Source organism: Notolepis coatsorum, assembly GCF_963971535.1.
Source record: "Notolepis coatsorum genome assembly, chromosome: 11".
Taxonomy (NCBI): domain Eukaryota; kingdom Metazoa; phylum Chordata; class Actinopteri; order Aulopiformes; family Paralepididae; genus Notolepis; species Notolepis coatsorum.
Window position 1 is genome coordinate 18053043 of NC_140175.1, and position 15879 is coordinate 18068921.

Sequence of the window (15879 nt, forward strand, 5' to 3'; positions counted from 1 at the left end):
AATCTGGCCCTTCACAACAGAGGGTGTATGGGAGAAAGAGGGACAGAGAGAGAGGGTGTATGGGAGAGAGAGAGAGAGAGAGAGAGAGAGAGAGAGAAGAGAGAGAGAGAGAGAGAGAAAGAGAGAGAGAGAGAGAGAGAGAGAGAGAGATAGAGGGTGTATGGGAGAAAGAGGGACAGAGAGAGAGGGTGTATGGGAGAGAGAGAGAGAGAGAGAGAGAGAGAGAGATAGAGGGTGTATGGGAGAAAGAGGGACAGAGAGAGAGAGGGTGTATGGGAGAAAAGAGAGAGAGAGAGAGAGAGAGAGAGAGAGGAGAGAGAGAGAGAGAGAGAGAGAGAGAGAGAGAGAGAGAGAGAGAGAGAGAGAGAGTTCAGCAGCCAGTTCAGCATTGCCAGAAATGTTAATGTGCTCCTCCCGGGCCTGCGCTGGAGCAGAACCAGGGTGGTGCTGTGTGGAGCTGTGACAGAGAGCAGGGTGGAGCTGTGTGGAGCTGTGACAGAGAGCAGGGTGTAACAATAATCTCCTCCTCATTCATCACGTCCAGCCACCGCTGCACGGGAGAGCGTCATGACAACAACTGTAATTGGTAAACAGCTGGTGGCCTTTAATTAATCTTTTAAAATGTTTGCCCCCCCCCGACCCCCATCATCCTTCCTCAGGGAGATAATGGAGAGGAGGATGGCCGCCAGCATTAACATACTCCCCAGGACCTCCACCATGTAAGTCCTTTTTTTATCCTGACACAATTGGCTCTTTCACACTGACCCAGAACCATGACGATTGATACAGTGACCCCCGCACATGCATGTGCACTATGTGCTCACACACACACACACACGCACACACACACACACACACACACACACACACACACAACACAACACGTAAATTGCAGCTTTTATCCAAAGCGCTTTACAATTTTGTCTTCCTCACATTCACCCATTCACTCACACATTCACACACCGACAGCAGAGGTGACCGTGCAAGGTGCCAACCTGTTCATCGGGAGCAATTAGGGGTTAAGCGACAAGGACAGTTCGCCACGCTTCCCGGGAGGAGCGGGAATCGCTCTGCCTCCTGAGTCGCTGTCGCCCCCGACAACACGTAGGTACTGTGATTCAGGGAACTGATACCGGCGTGCACCATACATACTCTCTCTCTCTCTCTCTCTCTCTCTCTCCCATACACCCTCTCTCTCTCCCATACACGCTCTCTCTCCCATACACCCTCTCTCTCTCCCTCTCTCCCATACACCTCTCTCTCTCTCTCTCTCTCTCTCTCTCTCTCTCTCTCTCTCTCTCTCAATTCAATGCAATTCTATTCAAAGGGGCTTTATTGACATGGGAAACATACGTTTACATTGCCAAAGCCAGTGTTAAAACAAACAAAACAAAGCAAAACAAAGAAATCAGAAGAAATCAGTACAGTACAGAAGGAATTCTTTGTGTGATTGACAGTCTTCATGGTGGTTGTATTCCGTTGGATGTCCTTTTCTTGTCACAGCAGCTCACAAGTCGTGCTGCTGTGTTTGCCCATTGTTGTATTTCACCCAGTAGGTATGGGAGTTTTGCGTTATTTGCCATGTTTTCAAAGCCTCATTGGGTGTTTGCAATTTGTGGGAAGTATTATGTCTCTGATGTCTCGGTATAGCGGGCCGGTTGTCTGTCTGTCTGTCTGTCTGTCTGTCTGTCTGTCTGTCTGTCTGTCTGTCTGTCTGTCTGTCTGTCTGTCTGTCTGTCTGTCTGTCTCTCTCTGTCTCTCTCTCTCTCTCTCTCTCTCTCTCTCTCTCTCTCTCTCTCTCTCTCTCTCTCTCTCTCTCTCTCTCTCTCTCTCTCTATCCAAGTGCATATCGGTTACCTAGGAAACGGCAGTTGAGGTGAACTGGCTGCATGCCAGGGGGGCAGTTGGCCCTAAAAGTGGACATGTGACGTATATGACTCTGCGTAGCTTAACCAGGCCTGTTGATGCATAATCTGAGAGGAGCAGAGTAAAGACACTTTGGCTGTGAAGCTCGGAGGGCAGCGCCGAACAATGGGATGAGGATATGTAACGTTAGACCCGTCCAGACAATGGTCTAAAAACCTAGATATACAGGTTGTCATTGTGTGGTCTCTGCAGATTCGAGGGCTTTTCTTGTTTAAACTAGGTCACACTCAAGCACTGTGGTTTCATATAAAGACAGCTATTTTAGTCACGCTGAGTCTAATGACACTTTATTCTAACATGCTGAGTCTAATGACACTTTTATTCTAAAATGTCTAATCACACTTTAATTAAATGAGTGAAACTTGTGAAACAGTTTTTTCCCCCCTGGTTCGTGAAAAAGAGCAGCAGGTCTTAAAGCTCCGATCCGTGATCTGTCTTTTTTTTATGTCTTTTATTTAACCTTTATTTAACCAGGCAGGTAAATTAAGAACAAATTCTTATTTACGATGATGACGGCCTGGCGAGAGGACAAAAGGACCTCTCGAAGGGAAACGGGAACATTTTAAATTAAATACAAAAGTGACAGACGATACATACATCACAGAGGTAACGGAAGTAATTAACAATCAAACAAACAACCAAATAAAATTACAAGGTATGTAATACATGAAGAAGAAATGACAAATTACCATTAAAAAGCTGGGTGACAGTTGCAGGTGTGTGTAAAAAAAAAAGTAGTGAGGAGGATAGTTTTTTTCATTTGTCCATTTTCTAAGTAATAAAAGTGGTTATACATTCCTGAAGAGTTTCATCTGCAGATGGAAAATAACTTGCAACTTTCTCAATCCATTCTAAATTGGAATATGAATCTGTTTCATCCCAGTGTTTACAAACATCTCCAATGGATACAAACCTCTTACAGCCACAGAAATATATTAGGGATGTCATATGCCGATTTTGGCATAAAAATTTGATATCGGAAAATATCGGTATCGGTTTAAAAATAAAAATAAAAAATGATTTCTATAACCTTTATTTACCCAGGCAAGCAAGTAAGAACAAATTCTGATTTTATTTATTGTCAAAAGTATGCATAATGTTGTGTTAATTCCACAACAAGAGATATGTAATGTTAATTACCTGAAATTATTCCGTTTTTGGGGGGGGGGGGGGGGGACCCTGCATATATCGGTATCGGTTGATATCGGTTGATATCGGTATCGGAAATTAAGAGTTGGACAATATCGGTATATCGGTATCGGTAAAAAAGCCAATATCGAGCATCCCTAAAATATATAGAAATATATTGGTAACTCAGATGTTGTACATGTTGTCTAGTGTTAGTCCTTGTATCAAGAGCTCAGTCAATCAACGAATGAGAACAACATTCTTACTTCTTATTTCCACTGGCTATGTCCCATGGTATGGTAAGTGTAACTAATACTTAACAATCTGATCTCAGATTAGCAAGATTTTTTAAAGACTACAGCCCCTGGCCTGATCATATATTGTTGATGAGGAGTCCTTGATTATGTTATTTGTTGTCATCTGAAAGACAAACACTGACCCTAGATCAGCAGTTCTGAGAGGTATAAATAAACAACTCAATTAGAATAGACCTGTTCATCAATGGGGGCAAAAGGAACGTAATCCTGGTCAGAACAACGGGGCAGACTACAATATAATTTGCATTTGTTAGCCATGCTAGCGATCTAAACAATCAACCCATACCAAAACTAGATATGTAAAAGGTGAACGACTCACACTCACAGCCCTGCTGATTTGCCTAAATTACATCCAGCCGTTTTCGTTTGAAACAACTTTTACAAGTTTCTCCATAGACCCCCGTCGTACTTTTTTAGCGCAGCAGCTCGCGCAGGTAGGGGGCAACTTAGTCACGTGACTCGGTTGGTATCGCTGATTGGCTCGAACGCGGTATGTTTGTATCGAACAGGTCTATTGCTCAAGCTGAACTGAGCTCTGTTTTATCCCAGAGTTTACAGTACAAACATCGCCAACATATACAAACCTCTTACAGCCACAGAAACATAGCGAACGCAATTAATAACTCAGATTTCCCTCGTTGTCTAGTGTCAGTCCTCGTATCAAGAGCTCAGGCGATGGACGAATTAAGACGACATTATTATTTCTCATTGTCAAATGTTTGTTTCCACGTTCGAGTTTTGCGCTCTGATTGGCCAGGTCATGTGACATGTGCGCCAATCGTGGGACAGCAAGTTCTGCGCCTATTTCCGGGTCTAACAGCCTGCAAACTACCTGGCGTTATATCGCCATGCTCTAAGACAAACTCTAACCTTAACCAACTTCGAAAGAGTGCCTAAGCTTAACCAGTGTAGAAACTTGCGGTCCCACGATTGGGGCACATGTCACATGACCAGAAATGCGAGTGGCCAATCAGAGACGCGGAAATAAACATTTGTTGTTGAAAGTATTCAGGCGGTGGGGCCACCCGTTTACATTTGGATCACTGATCGGGCCTTTACGCGCAGAAGCATCCAGCGCCTGACACAGAAGAGCCTGTAGTGATAACGTCACTCTGGTGGTGCCGTCCTGTCGACGTCAGCCAGCTGTCACTCAGAACCGCTGTGTCTGTCACAGATAGATGCGTCATGGGGTTTTAAATTAACGTACTGTCAAAGAGTGCTGTCGATGGGGAAAAACTCAGCTTTTTTACATTTACATTTTACGGGGGGGGGGGACAGTGTCTCGGGAGGTAGAGCGCGGTCGGTCGTCTTCCCGGCAGCGTGTCAAAGTGTCCTCGAGCGAGACACTTAACCCCCTAACCAGGTTGGCAGTGTGGGAATGAGAGGTATAAGTTGCAAAGCGCTTTGGATAAAAGCACTATATGAATGCAGCCCATTTACATAAAAGTAAAAAAGTAAAAAGTCTGCTGTGGAAAAAAGGTCTATTCAGCCTCTAGTAGCCGACTGTTCATATACTACAGTTTTGTGGGGCAACAGTGGCTCGGGAGGTAGAAACAGTCGTCTGGTAATCCGGAGGTTCCCGGTTCGATTCTAAGCTCCTCTCGGGTATCGTGTCGAAGTGTCCTTGAGCAAGACACTTAACCCACAACTGCTCCCGATGAGCAGGTTGGCTCCTTGCATGGTCGCCTCCGCCGTCGGTGTGGGAATGTGTGAGTGAACGGGTGAATGTGGGGAACCAATTGTAAAGCGCTTTGGATAAAAGCTGTTGTATAAATGCACCATTTACCATTTACAGTTCTTATGTCTCTTTGTGTCTTTGGTTATTCAGGTATTACTGGAAAGGGGAAATCCAAGATGCAACAGAAATCCTGATGGTACGCCCGCTACATTGTCCCGTGCCCTGATGTTTTTGTTATCGCTCACTGCTCATATTGACTTACGCGTTCCTTTCTGTAAGACCTCTGTTGCCACATTCTCACTTGTTTATCAAGGTGCAGTGATGTGGAATGATATACACAATCTAACAGAAACATGTTCCACTTTAAATACATTTAAAAGCAAGCTTAAAAAATAACTACAGATCCTGTAGTCTGTAGTATCCACGTGTATTTGTGAGTAGTCTTTTTTTCCCAACATTATAATTGTTGTATAAGGCTGTATTGTATGTATCTGTGTGTATGAGAGAGGGATATGCGTGTGTGTGTTTGTGCATAATGTGTGTGTGTGTGTGTGTGTGTGGGGGGGTTCTGTGTAGTTATCCTATATAGGTTTAAGAGGGGAGGTCGCTTATAAGCCCTTGGGCTTTTTGACCATTCCTGCACATTTGAACTGTTCTTCTTTAACTTTTTTTTATTCCAGAATGTATGTTTGTAAGTGCAAATAACAATAAACAAAAATAAACAAATATTAGATTCGATTAAAATCTATTGTTGTTACGTTATACAGCACAAGTACAGTACAACGGAAAGAGGTTTGGCATCCAACCAGAGTGCAAATGTAACAGTAAAGTGCAATAGTAATATACAATGTGCAGGTAATTAAACTGGGTATAAAATATATAAATTAGTACTACTGAGTATAGTGCTAATCAGATGTATGTGTACAGAGTTGTAGTATTAATATGTACAGTGATGCAGGTATAAAGACACTATGGTAGTAAGTCATACTGGCCAGCAGCGTTACTAGTATCTACAGATATCTAAAAAGGATTACATGCCGATGTGACAGATGTTTATATATATATATATATATATTATATATACAGTATATACAGCATTATTGTACATGCTATCATACAGAGTTACATGGGTTATATGCAGGTGTATAAGTAGGTATATAAAAGGATTATATGCAGGTATATTCAGACATATATGGATATATATATATATATATGCTGTAAATAAATACATATATAAATATAAATATAACTTTTGTTGAAATGTGTTTTCTCCTCTAGCTGGTCAAGACAAAGACGTCCCAGATCCACAGAGTCATTGACTATGTCCGGTGGGTTCAGTTTGCTTTTCCTTCCCTAGAAAATTATGCTAATTAATGAATGGATATGAAATTATTTTGAATGAATGAATAGATTTAAATACCGCTAAGGTGAGTGGCCTGTAATCAAGCCTTGGTGGGGAATGAGCACTGGGTCCTATGGTCACTGGCTATGTCCCATGATAAAGTAAATACTACTAGTGTGATAGTAAAGGGTTAACCTTCTGTAGTGTGGTAGTGAAAGGGTTAACCCTTTGTTGTGTGGCAGTGAAAGGGTTAACCTGCTGTATTGTCGCAGTGAAAGGGTTAACCATTTGGTAGTGCGGCAGTGAAAGGGTTGACAATCTGACCTCAGATCAGCACGGTTTTTAAACACTACAGCCCCTGATCATGGATCAGGAATCCTTGATTCTCTTTATTTGTTGTCATCTGGAAGACAAACCCTGACCCTAGATCAGCAGTTCTGCTCTGAGAGGTATAATAAACATATCAATAACAATTGCTCAAGCTGAACCGAGCTCCGTTTTATCCCCGGCATTTACAAACATCGCCAACGTATACAAACCTCTTACGGCCACAAAAATATAGCGGACGCAATTAATAACTCAGATGTACCTGTTGTCTAGTGTCAAGAGCTCAATCAATCAACGGATGAAAGCAACATTCATATTTCTTATTTCTTACCTTAGATCAGCAGTTCTGCTCTGAGGGGTATGATAAACAACTCAATTACAATTGCTCAAGCTGAACTGGAACAAGTTTAGCCGTGACACAGCACATGAAATTAACCGTTTTACGTCCAGTGGCCAGGAAGGGTGATTGATTTCAGAATCCACCAACCACTTTCACTCTTTTACCAGCCAAACAGATTTTTTTAATAGAAAATAACCTCCAAATGGTTGTTTACCTGGCAAAGTAAGCAGCGTGGCTAACATGGGTAGAGCTCCAGACTGGAAGATCACCGGTTCGAGCCCCGGGCAAGGCCGTCAGAAAGTGGTGTTGTTGTCCAGCAGGGAGCACTCTGTCCTCTACAAGATTCCTTTATTGCCACACAACCAGGTTGGTGGTATTTGTGATCGGTACAGAGTGTATTAAGCTCTATAGTACATAAAACTGGAACATAGATACATCAAGAAAAGAGATAGGCAATAGTGAAACGAGGGGTGCACATGTGGTGCTTCACGACTGTGGCGCTTTACGTCCATGTTGATGTGAAACTGTGAACTTATTTTGACACAAAATATTTCATTGTGTGTGTGTGTGTGTGTGTGTGTGTGTGTGTGTGTGTGTGTGTGTGTGTGTGTGTGTGTGTGTGTGTGTGTGTGTGTGTGTGTGTGTGTGTGTGTGTGTGTGTGTGTGTGTGTGTGTGTGTGTGTGTGTGTGTGTGTGTGTGTGTGTGTGTGTGTGTGTGTGTGTGTGTGTGTGTGTGTGTGTGTGTGCCTCCCAGGTCTGCCCACCCATATGAGAACCCAGAGGTCCTCAGCTTCCCCGTGGCGGACGGCAGTCTGGCCTACATGAAGTGGATGGACGAAGCCGTCACGGATGACTGACGGATCACCGGACCAATCAGCTCGGACCGCTGTTGGACAAGGGAATCAAGCCATGAAGACATAATAGGCTGCTATTGGGAGCCTTTGAATGCGATGGATTCAAAAGGCACTCTGTTGAACTATGAGATCAGTAGATGAAGATTATAGTACACATCACCTTGTTTGCACCTGTGTTCCTCCACTGTACAGATTAAAGCTAGGCTGTGGAGATCCGCGGCGCTGCGAGTTACTGCCAATGAACTTCCTGTCTGTTGAAGACTCCGGCTGGCAGACCGCCAGGTTTCTCCATGGCTTCAACGCTGTGGAATTGAGACTATTCCGTTTGGGACACGCCTCGGTTAAGCTTAATCTTATTTATTTTAAGATAACAGCACATTCTTTAGATGCTGCCTTTACCAAATGAACCACCTCGCCACATCCCTGCTGTATGGAATCTTTTTTATTTTCTATTTCTATTGTAGTTTTCAATGTAAATCCTGAATATGACACCGTGGTGTGACTGTGCAGTACTTATCTCTAAAGCTCCAGGGAGAGTAGGGCTTTACCTTAAAGGGATAGTTTGGATTATTTCCTTACATAAAGTGGTATTAAATACTTCCGTAGTAAATGCATAGCCATTAACTTCTGCACTATTAGCTGCATAGCCATTAGCTCCTGCAATAGCCATTAGCTGCATAGCCATTAGCTCCTGCAATAGCCATTAGCTGCATAGCCATTAGCTGCATAGCCATTAGCTGCATAGCCATTAGCTGCATAGCCATTAGCTCCTGCAATAGCCATTAGCTGCATAGCCATTAGCTGCATAGCCATTAGCTGCATAGCCATTAGCTTCTGCATTAGCCATTAGCTGCATAGCCATTAGCTTCTGCATTAGCCATTCGCTTCTGCGTTATCCATTAGCTGCATCGCCATTACCATTAGCCATTAGTTCTGGCCCTGTTCCAAGGGAGCCAGGTAGCTTAAGACAGGAGGCAGCACACACAATTCGGTTAAAAAAAAAAAGCTTTTAATCCACACAGCAACTTACTGTATAGGCTACAATAAACTAAAGTTTTAACAATCCACAACAGAACACAGCAGTCCTCGTGTATTTCCCATGCTTGATTCTTCTCTCAGACCGATGGCTTTATAATTTATAATGCAGGACCTGTCGCAGAGGTCTTTATTCGGCATGCAACGACACTCAATGTTTTAGTGGCACACACAGTGGTTAGTTTAACACACGCACACCGGAACACACACGCATGCATTGTCTTTTTAGGATCGCCGATGCGATACTACTCTGCGCTTAACCCATCCCGTCGTCCTTCCACCCCCCAAGGGCAGCCGGGAGCAGACGAGGGCTGTGGCGTGAGCCAAGTGCTCCTGCCCGTCTTCGTCACGGACGCGACAGCGTTAGCGATCTGTTGTTGTGCATGTTTTTCCATTGGGTTTCTCTTATCGGGGGGGGCCTTGCGAGCACAGGGAGAACATGCAAACTCCACACAGAAAGGCCTGGGAGATACCCCACCTGGGTACCTGGCATCGCGGAAACCTGGTCCCCAAGCGGGAATCGAACCCAGGACCTTCTTGCTGTGAGGCGACAGTGTTAACCACTACACCACCGTGCCGCCACCATGGCGATGTCTTGGAACGAATTTCCTCTCTTGAGGAAGCCAGTGTATTACTACACACTGCGGCTATCTAGTGAGCTAGTTCCAAGACATTGCCTGGGACTGAGAGAAGAATCAAGCATGGGGAATACACAAGGACTGCTGTGTTCTGTTGTGGATGGTTAAAACTTTTGTTTGCATATTGTGGTGTCGATTAAAATGTTTTTGTTACCAGACCCCGTGTGCTTCCTGTCTGAAGCTGCCCAGCTCGCTCAGAGCACAGCCTGGATTTTGACTCTGCATCTTTGTAAGTACGCTAATGGCTATGCATTGGTTACACTAGTGGCAAGTATTTCATGCTTTACCACTTTGTAAAAAAATTCCAAATTACCCCTTTTATAAGCTATAAATACCCTTTTATTCGCCGTACTGTATTGTACCCATTCTGCAATCTGTTAATAAAATGTTCAATCAATCAATCAATCAATCAGCAACACATATAGTCAAATATGTTTGTATTTAACTGGATTCATGATTAAATTAACTACATTTCATTTGAAAATATATGGAACTCGTATGTATCTGTTTTATTACTCAAAGAATATTCTACTATGCATGATTAAGTGGTTTATGTAGTTACTAAGCTACAGTATAGGTAGGGTATATGTTTATGCATCATTAACCAGTGATATGTTGCTTAGGAGGAAGCAATTGTGTGTGTCCACATTCCCCTTCCTTGCTCCACAAAGCACAGGCAATAACGCCCCACCTGTTGTGCTCACACACACAGACTTCTGCTGGAAGGGGGAAACCCTGTCTAGCAATCCTCTTAAAAGTTGCTTCAAGATCAGATCAATGTTTACTTCAAATACCGTACATACAGGGGCGACAGTGGCTCAGGAGGTAGAGCAGTCCAGAGGTTCCCGGTTCGATTCCCGTTCCTCCTTCCTGTCCTTGAGAAAGACACTTAACCCCTAACTGCTTCCGATGAGCAGGTTGGCACATTGCCAACGGTGAGTGAACGGGTCAAATGTGAGGAACAAATTGTAAAGCGCTTTGGATAAAAGGCTGTATAAATGCAGCCATTTACGATTTACACAGAATCGGAAACACTTAATTCGCCAAACACAAGGACCGGAATTAGTCTTGTTGACAATGGTGCAGAGACATGCGACAACCTGTACATCTCCCAGTAGACGTATAAAATGCTATATATTACTGAGCAATCAAATTCCAAGGTAGAGGAACACGTGTAAACACTTTTACACAAAAAAATAAATGCATAGGCTACACGGTTGGTGACAGTCATACACAGTCTCGTCAGAACGTAAATAAAGTACGTAATCGACCACAGGAAAAAAGGTACATGATATATATAAGTCATATATTTACGTTTCGTATCGGCAAAAGTCCCCCCTCCCCAAAAAAGCGTTGAACTAACTATGTTTGTGATGGGAGACAAGTGCACTCACCTCCAGACCAAGCCATCCATCCTGTTACAAACACAGCATACTATGATGATAGAAAGTTGGGGTTAAGGTTAGGTTTAGTTTAAGGTAACAGTGTGGTTAGGGTTAAGGGATATGGTTAGTTTAAGGTAACAGTGTTTATTGTTTAAAAAGGATCCCCATTAGCTGTCACCTAAGTGGCGAGCTAGTCTTCCTGGGGTCCACATAGAAAGACAACACAAAACACAAAACATAACAACATAAGATACATATGACAATCACAATTAACAATGATAATCTAAAAACAGTAAAACATTGTAGACATCATTATCTAAAAACATTGTAACATTGTCTAAAAACAGTAAAACATTGTAGACATCATTATCAACATCAGAATATTTTGCTCACATATTTAAGTAGTGCATTCTCAGGTGGTATTTGAAAGACACTTTACTATTCAATTTACTTATGTTCAGTGGGCAGTTATTCCAATGATTGATGGCACGATAAACAACAGTCCTCTTTAAAGCATTTGATGTTGGACGTGGTAACATAATCTGTCCATCATCAGCTGACCTAGTAAAATAAGAATGAACCTGACGGCATCTGACAATTTGTTTGTATAAGAAAACAGGTTGAGACGAAAAGACAGTGTTCCTGAAAAATTTAACTGTGTTGAAAACCAGCCTATTCTCTACCGTTAACCATGAGAGTTGCCGGTGCATAGTGATGGTGTGGTTATGGCTAGTTTAAGGTAACAGTGTGGTTAAGGTTAGGGTTATGGTTATTTTAAGGTAACTGTGGTAGGGTTAGGTTTGGGGCGAGGCTATCAGAAAAGTGTGTCTTGATAGTCTTGAGCAGCCCGATCTCACTTAAAACACACATTTTCTATCTTAGCGTTAAAACAAACCATCATCATAGTATTGTGTTTGTATCAGGGTGAGTGGCTTGATCTGTGGTAAGGAAAAAGTATAAAAGCAATAATGTGCTCAATGAATGAATGAATGAATGAATGGATGAATGAATGAATCGTTTATTTTCTGTCTTTGTTTACAACAAATCAAAAACACACTTGTGTGGACTTACAAAAAGAAAAGAAAAATCAACAACTGTACATATTCAAAGTAAGCTCACACACAAAATCCAAACTCAATGACCGAAAAAAGGAATAGGCTGAAGCACTTGCTTATTTTTGCCTATCCTTTACATTTCTTAAAAACTAAATATATTTTAATGGGGAACTATTTTACTATTTCTTTCACTATTTGGGCACTTTTACACAATTCCTGTGGGTTTATGGAACACCTCTGTAATTTTTCTTTTTTTAATTCATTGTTTTGTATTTCTAATCAAGTCCTCAAAAACAGCATTTTTCTACCTCAAGATCTTAAGCTGTTTTGAGCCTTAGAGAGAATTAGAGACATTAGAGAATTAGAGACATAGATAAGTCCACATAGCTAGGAAACAATGCTAAACACTGAAAAATGCCATTTATAAGATAGTTCCCCTTTAATATAAAAAAATACTTAAAATATATATGCTGCAAGATATATTCTTTTGAAAAAACAAATGTTTGGGGCGGCTGATTGGCGCAGTGGGCAAGGCGCTCGCCACTAATGCAGGAGACGCTGGGATCGAGCCCAGCTCTCGGCGTTGCTACCGGCTGGCCGGTCGTTCATACTAACACAATTGGCAAGTGTTAGAGGGTGGGAAAGCCGGTGGGTGGGGATTGGACGTTGTGGACAGCGACTCCTACAGGTCGGTTTGGTGACGCCGGTACGGCGGAAGCAGGAAGTAGCGGGGGCAGCGTGAGCCTCCCACGCGTTACTCCTCGCCACTGAGAGTTCGAGCTGCTGCGGTGAAAAGATGCGACAGGCTGCCTCCTCGTGTACCGGAGGGGACACGTGATGCAAGGCTTCTGTCCTCACTACAACCGACCAGTGGGAGGCATAGTCTAGCAACAACGTTCAAGACAGGGGAGGGAAGAATTGGATAATATGAAATTGGGATGGGAGAAAAATTGAAAATGGGGAGAAAAAGTGGATTAAAAAAAAGATAAAACAAATGTTTGATGTTTTACTCAAAACTGTACTCCTGAATTATTTTATTTTTTAAGGCTTTTTTAAATCTCCCCTGAGAAGTACACAACTTCAACCCGTCACTAAGGCTATTCCATAGTTTAACTCCCAAAATTTAAACACATCTAGCTTTTAGTTCTTACTTTTGTACATGTTTTAAGAATACATAACCCTCTTAAATGATACTTTCCTTCTCTTGGTTTAAAGAGACATTGCATACAAACTGGTAGGCTTTTACTCTTAGCACGAAAAATGATTTCTCAAGCTCGTAATAATGACGGTTTATGGCAGCGGTGGGCTGCAGACCATAGCAACTCAGCCATTAAATATGCATGAGTGGAAGAAGGGGAATCTTGCGGTACCACTATAATAATAAAGCTCATAGGGTGTATGTTGTGGTACCACTATAATATATAATAAAGCTCATATGGTGTATCTTGGGGTACCACTATAATATATAATAAAGCTCATATGGGTGTATGTTGGGGTACCACTATAATAATAAAGCTCATATGGATGTATGTTGGGGTACCACTATAATAATAAAGCTCATATGGATGTATGTTGCGGTACCACTATAATATATAATAAAGCTCATATGGGTGTATGTTGGGGTACCACTATAATAATAAAGCTCATATGGATGTATGTTGCGGTACCACTATAATATATAATAAAGCTCATATGGTGTATGTTGTGGTACCACTATAATATATAATAAAGCTCATATGGTGTATGTTGTGGTACCACTATAATATATAATAAAGCTCATATGGGTGTATGCTGGGGTACCACTATAATATATAATAAAGCTCATATGGTGTATGTTGGGGTACCACTATAATAAAGCTCATATGGGTGTATGTTGGGGTACCACTATAATAATAAAGCTCATATGGATGTATGTTGTGGTACCACTATAATATATAATAAAGCTCATATGGGTGTATGCTGGGGTACCACTATAATATATAATAAAGCTCATATGGATGTATCTTGGGGTACCACTATAATATATAATAAAGCTTGTATGGATGTATGTTGCGGTACCACTATAATATATAATAAAGCTCATATGGATGTATGTTGGGGTACCACTATAATATATAATAAAGCTCATATGGGTGTATGTTGGGGTACCACTATAATAATAAAGCTCATATGGATGTATGTTGGGGTACCACTATAATATATAATAAAGCTCGTATGGATGTATGTTGCGGTACCACTATAATATATAATAAAGGTCATATGGTGTATGTTGTGGTACCACTATAATATATAATAAAGCTCATATGGGTGTATGCTGGGGTACCACTATAATATATAATAAAGCTTGTATGGATGTATGTTGCGGTACCACTATAATATATAATAAAGCTCATATGGATGTATGTTGGGGTACCACTATAATATATAATAAAGCTCATATGGGTGTATGTTGGGGTACCACTATAATAATAAAGCTCATATGGATGTATGTTGGGGTACCACTATAATAATAAAGCTCATATGGATGTATGTTGCGGTACCACTATAATATATAATAAAGCTCATATGGGTGTATGTTGGGGTACCACTATAATAATAAAGCTCATATGGATGTATGTTGCGGTACCACTATAATATATAATAAAGCTCAATATGTGTGTATGTTGGGGTACCACTATAATATATAATAAAGCTCATATGTGTGTATGTTGGGGTACCACTATACTATATAATAAAGCTCATATGGATGTATGTTGGGGTACCACTATAATATATAATAAAGCTCATATGTGTGTATGTTGGGGTACCACTATAATATATAATAAAGCTCAATATGTGTGTATGTTGGGGTACCACTATAATATATAATAAAGCTCATATGTGTGTATGTTGGGGTACCACTATACTATATAATAAAGCTCATATGGATGTATGTTGGGGTACCACTATAATATATAATAAAGCTCATATGGATGTATGTTGGGGTACCACTATAATATATAATAAAGCTCATATGTGTGTATGTTGGGGTACCACTATAATATATAATAAAGCTCATATGGGTGTATGTTGGGGTACCACTATAATAATAAAGCTCATATGGATGTATGTTGCGGTACCACTATAATATATAATAAAGCTCATATGTGTGTATGTTGGGGTACCACTATAATATATAATAAAGCTCATATGGTGTATGTTGCGGTACCACTATAATATATAATAAAGCTCATATGGGTGTATGTTGGGGTACCACTATTATATATTATAAACCTATTTTCAAATGGTTCCTACTAACTTTTGTTCATGTTCACAAAACATTGATTGGACCGTGCAAGTGCACACACAAGATACTTCTTTTATTTAAAATGTGTGGACATTCCCATTTACTAATCCCGTTGAACAAGACTGTCGATGCTGCTGTAATTTGTAATCTTTGAAACTAAAATGCCACCGAAACCACCACTAGATTCCACCACACGCCCCACTCGACGGCCAAACACACAGCTTGGCAGCCATACTCGGTTACCTCACTAAAGCAGGATTGACCGCTAGGCCCCCCGGTCCGCAGAAGGGTTTCCGGCACGACGGCCTGACAATTGAACTGTCGACACGGTTCATCTCTGGTGTCGTCTCTGGTGTTGTCTCTATAGAGCCACGGTAATCCTGGCCGGCCTGACATTTGGGTCATTTAGGGTACCACCAGTGTGTATGTTAGTGTGTGTTTGTGCGTACATGCATGCACGTGCACATGTTTTGCACATACACAAATTACTTTTGACACCATTTTGAACGGGAATGTGGTTGTTGCTGGTTTTAAGGGATTCAAAATCCAAAATGCTTTCTGTAATTTG

General features: G+C 41.5%; 1 protein-coding gene across 2 annotated transcripts in view; it reads left to right on the forward strand.

The window, feature by feature from the left end:
* LOC311236853 (protein CutA homolog) overlaps nt 1–10044 on the forward strand; it is a 50239-nt gene extending 40195 nt beyond the window's left edge. For both annotated transcript variants that reach the window (XM_084324637.1, XM_084324638.1), the window contains exons 4-7: nt 660–719; nt 5200–5245; nt 6328–6377; nt 7813–10044. In XM_084324637.1, coding sequence (XP_084180763.1) covers nt 660–719; nt 5200–5245; nt 6328–6377; nt 7813–7915 — 259 coding nt within the window. In that variant the 3' untranslated portion in view covers nt 7916–10044. The remainder of the gene's footprint in view (nt 1–659; nt 720–5199; nt 5246–6327; nt 6378–7812) is intronic.
* The last annotated feature ends 5835 nt before the right edge of the window (nt 10045–15879 follow it).